We start from the raw sequence: 4,210 nt of genomic DNA on the forward strand, positions 1-4,210 counted from the left end.
TTTTTGACCTTATAAAATACATTGAGGTTTCAGGATCCTGTTTGACATTCACTCTATGCCTTAGTCCTATTTTAGTTTAATAATTTGGGGGTAAAAAAAATTGTACAACAGTGCATTCCAAGAATGTTGATCAGGGCTCACCATCCATGTTTCAGATTCTCTCCCAGCTTATTCAAAAGAATCCCTCAACTGGCTCAGCACAAATCCCAGTTCATCAGGCAGAATTCAATAAACCAAATTTATTTTCACCCAACAATGCTTTAAAGGTCCAACACAGAATAATGCAGCAGAGAAGTTTATTTAAACAAGATGTTCTTTATTAGACAGTGAGACAAGTTTGTCAGAAGGCCGTCCTTTTCATAATCACACCTAAAACTTCTGGAACTGTTTCTTGGCTCCAGCAGCCTTGGTCACTTTGAGGACGTTGAACCTCACCGTCTTGCTGAGGGGTCGGCACTCACCAACAGTCACAATGTCTCCAACCGAGACGTCTCTGCAGAACAAAAAAACAGTCATAAGTAGTGTTCTCGCTTATGCACATGCATAACTGATCAGGACTATAAAATTCACACTGCATCAGCATTTGCCGAAAGGCATTGTCGTCAGAGCCTCCTGAGCTTGGAAGACCATCGTGAGAAAAAGCATCATTTGCAGTCAATCTGTTGTAAAGTATCAGCATCTAAACAGACACTGATCATTTGATCAAAATGCCTAAATTATTGTTAATGCCTGTAGAAAAACAGCTTAATGGATTTCAATATAAACAACTGGAAATAAGTCAAAGCTGAAAAAAAATAGTTCCAGAAACCAGCCATAAGCTAATGTTTAAGTGAGGAGAAATTTAGAGGTCCTTTACCTGAAGCATGGTGACAGATGGACGGAGAGGTTCTTGTGCCTCTTCTCAAAGCGGTTGTACTTGCGGATGTAATGCAGGTAGTCACGTCTAATAACGATGGTCCTCTGCATCTTCATTTTGGTCACCACACCTATAGAGAACAGAGAACTTAATCAGGTCTACGTCGATAGTGTAGACTTAAGATCCCATTTTCATTTTTGTCATCCAACTACATCAGTGTTGCCAATAGGCATTGTCGTCAGAACCCAGAAGGGCTTGGAAGACCATCGTGAGAAAAGACATCATTTGTAGGAGAATGACAAAGGTGAAATCTAGGTACAAAGTCCTAAAGTTGCACCTTTAAATTAAAGACATCATCCCAGAAACATGGTACAGGATGGTAGCACCAACCTTTATTGGAGCCACTGATATATATTGATTACTATTCTGGCTGAACTGTCCAATCAAACAGCTTTATATTTGCAACTGCACGTTGCAGCTTGATTCAACTACATAAGCTGCAAGATGGTTTAATAGATGAGCTGATCGATAAGCAATTGCTGTGTTATGTGAATATAATAGTCATACCACTACCTCACGGTTGTTCCTTACCCTACCACACTTAAATGTAAAAGTCAAAGCACCTGTATATAAGCTATCCTGACTGTCCTATGACGCCTCAAATCTCTGTTACTCCCTTGTATTTTTTTATTTCTTATTTTGTTTTTTACTGTGTGATACATGTACACTTGCAACTTAATCCTTAGTTATCTTGATATAGTGTATATACCGTGATATATATATATATATTTTTTTTTGTTTTGTTTAGTTTATTCTTAATGCACCTTTTCCCTCCTTGTTTGCACCTTCTTTAACTACTATGCCAATATGTGACCAGTGAATTTCTCCACTGTGAGATCAATAAAGCTCATCTAATCTAATCATTTTTGAATAAAAACAAGATTCCTCAATTTTTTTATTTCTTAAATACCATGAACATTTATTGCTAAACAAGTTGAATTTATTTTTTTAAATGGCAAAATATTCAGTCATTTTTTGAATGCTGAATCTCCATTAAAGATTAAAATGCCCATTTAAATGATATATAATGTGCCTCAAATTTCAATATTTCACAACCCAAAAAAGCCAATGCTTTTTATTTTAAACTTAAACTAATGGGAAAATAATCCAGATACAAAGATGATTCATTTGGATTATTTTCCAAATATCTATAAGAGTTAAGTAAAGCTTATGGTACAAAGAAGATGGACCTGGAAAATAATCCAGATATATTATCTATGTAGCATAAGTTTTACCTATATCTTAGAGGTATTTGGAAATTTGTATATGACAACAGTGGGCTACAGAGCAGGAAAACTTAAGTATTAATAGGATTGAAAATATTCTTTACCAGAGAGGATACGACCACGGATGGAGACATTTCCAGTGAAGGGGCATTTCTTGTCAATGTAAGTGCCTTCAATAGCCTGTAAGCAGAGCAAAGGGAGAATGTAAGAAATTCAGTAACAATCACACACTCCCTCCAAAAAAACAATGCAGCAGTTTGCATCAGTGTTGCCATAAGGCATTGTCGTCAGAACCCTAAAGGTTTGGAAGACCATCGTGAGAAAAACATCATTTGCAAATAACTATAATCAACAAATATGGCAGAGCTGAACATCTTCAGTGTTCTCAATACCTCTCTTGGGGTTTTGAAGCCAAGCCCAACACTCTTGTGGTAGCGGGGGATCTTCTCTTTAGCTTCTTTGCCACCATCAACAGCCAGAACACGCTTCTTGTTCTGGAAGATTGTGGGCTGTTTCTGATACGCCCTCTCGGTCTGTAGGGAAATAAAGGACACATTAAAAAAATTAAATCCTATCCATCCATCCACGTTTAATGCGCCGCTACAAACCCCAACGGGCTCAAACTGACTTCCTCCTCGGCAAACATTACCACCGTCAACTGAAACATCGCAAAACTACTCATCTAAAAAGGTGGAAACATTAAGAAAAGATTTTTTTAAAGCAAGTTACGACAGCAAAGAGTGTAAGACTGAAGTGTAACTAATCAACTTATTAAGCTAACATAGCTAGCATCCCGGCTAGCTGAGCATTACACGAGGGTGTGCAGATCGACAACAAAAAACATTTTTAAACCAATAGATTCGATCTGAAATGTCTTTGTTGTGTAGCTAAAGCTAAAACTGTGGCGATTATTTCGTTTTAGGTGGCACTGGACTTCAACAAACGGCATAAAAATCGACTTAAATTCACCACGCCGTCTTCAGTTACAAACCTGAGCATCCGCCATCTTTGCCTGCCGAGTCGTGAAGAGGCCTGAGCATGCGCGCGAGGGACGGAAGACGACGCAGCGCCGGAAGTTACGTTCAAGTGAAGTTGGGCAAAATAGAAAAAAGTGTGTGATAACTTAAACTAGATCAAATTAAATGTAGTCCAACTGTACCGTTACCAGTAATCCCTCCCTGGATCACACCTGAAACAACAGTGGATTTGACATGGTTAGAAAAGAAAAAGGAAGGCAATATTTATCATAAACTGATACAGGAATATGTTAATAGTTATTATGGATATATTCAAATATATACAGATGCATCTAAAAGTGTAAGTAATAGGCTGGGTATTGCATTTTATGTTCCAGAGTTCAATATCAAAGTAAATAGGAGAGTAAATAATGAATTATCATATATTATTATACAGGAGAATTATTAGCAATACTATAAGCATTACAATGGATAGAGGAAGTGAGACCATTAAGATCAATTATATGTTCAGATTCAAGTTCAGCTTTAATCGGTATACAAAGTCATAGTTTGAAAAGTAGATCAGACATTTTAATTGGAGTCCATCAAGTTTTATATCGTGTTCAAAAGATGGGTATTGGTGTTATATTTTTTTGGGTGCCAGCACATATAGGGATTAAATAAAAATGAAATTGGATACAAGATTGCTAAGGAAGCATCACAAAATAAAACCATTGAAATAATGATGAACTTAAGTAAGACAGAAATTAAGAGTATCATTAAACAATGGATAAAGGAAAGGTTGCAAAAACAATGGAAAGAAGAAAGGAGAGGAAGATTGTTTTATAGAATTCAACGGAAAGTCGGAGAAATGAGGATAGTAGAAGGAAGCAGAAGAGAGGAAACGGTTATTTTAAGACTTAGATTTGGGCATACAGGATTAAATAATACACTGTTCAAAATAGGGAAACATATATCAGGCAAATGTAGATTTTGTGGACAAGACGAAACAGTAGAACATGTAGGGATGTATTGTAAGAAGTATGAAGAAGAAAGGAAGAATTTGGTTAGAGACCTAAATAAGGAGAAAGTAAAATTTAATTTGATAGATA

The 4,210-nt window shown here is 36.5% G+C and overlaps 1 protein-coding gene across 1 annotated transcript; it reads right to left on the reverse strand.

Moving 5' to 3' along the window:
* Window positions 1-299: 299 nt before the first annotated feature.
* Window positions 300-3,207, reverse strand: rps11 (ribosomal protein S11). Its single transcript, XM_015374717.1, has 5 exons — window positions 3,134-3,207; window positions 2,535-2,675; window positions 2,247-2,322; window positions 857-986; window positions 300-493 (listed from the first exon to the last, which is right to left on the reverse strand). Exons 1-5 carry the CDS (start codon window positions 3,146-3,148, stop codon window positions 370-372), a joined length of 486 nt encoding a protein of 161 aa, XP_015230203.1. The 5' UTR covers window positions 3,149-3,207; the 3' UTR covers window positions 300-369.
* Between the last annotated feature and the right edge of the window lie 1,003 nt (window positions 3,208-4,210).

This window comes from Cyprinodon variegatus, unplaced genomic scaffold, assembly GCF_000732505.1.
Source record: "Cyprinodon variegatus isolate N-32 unplaced genomic scaffold, C_variegatus-1.0 Scaffold108, whole genome shotgun sequence".
Lineage (NCBI taxonomy): Eukaryota > Metazoa > Chordata > Actinopteri > Cyprinodontiformes > Cyprinodontidae > Cyprinodon > Cyprinodon variegatus.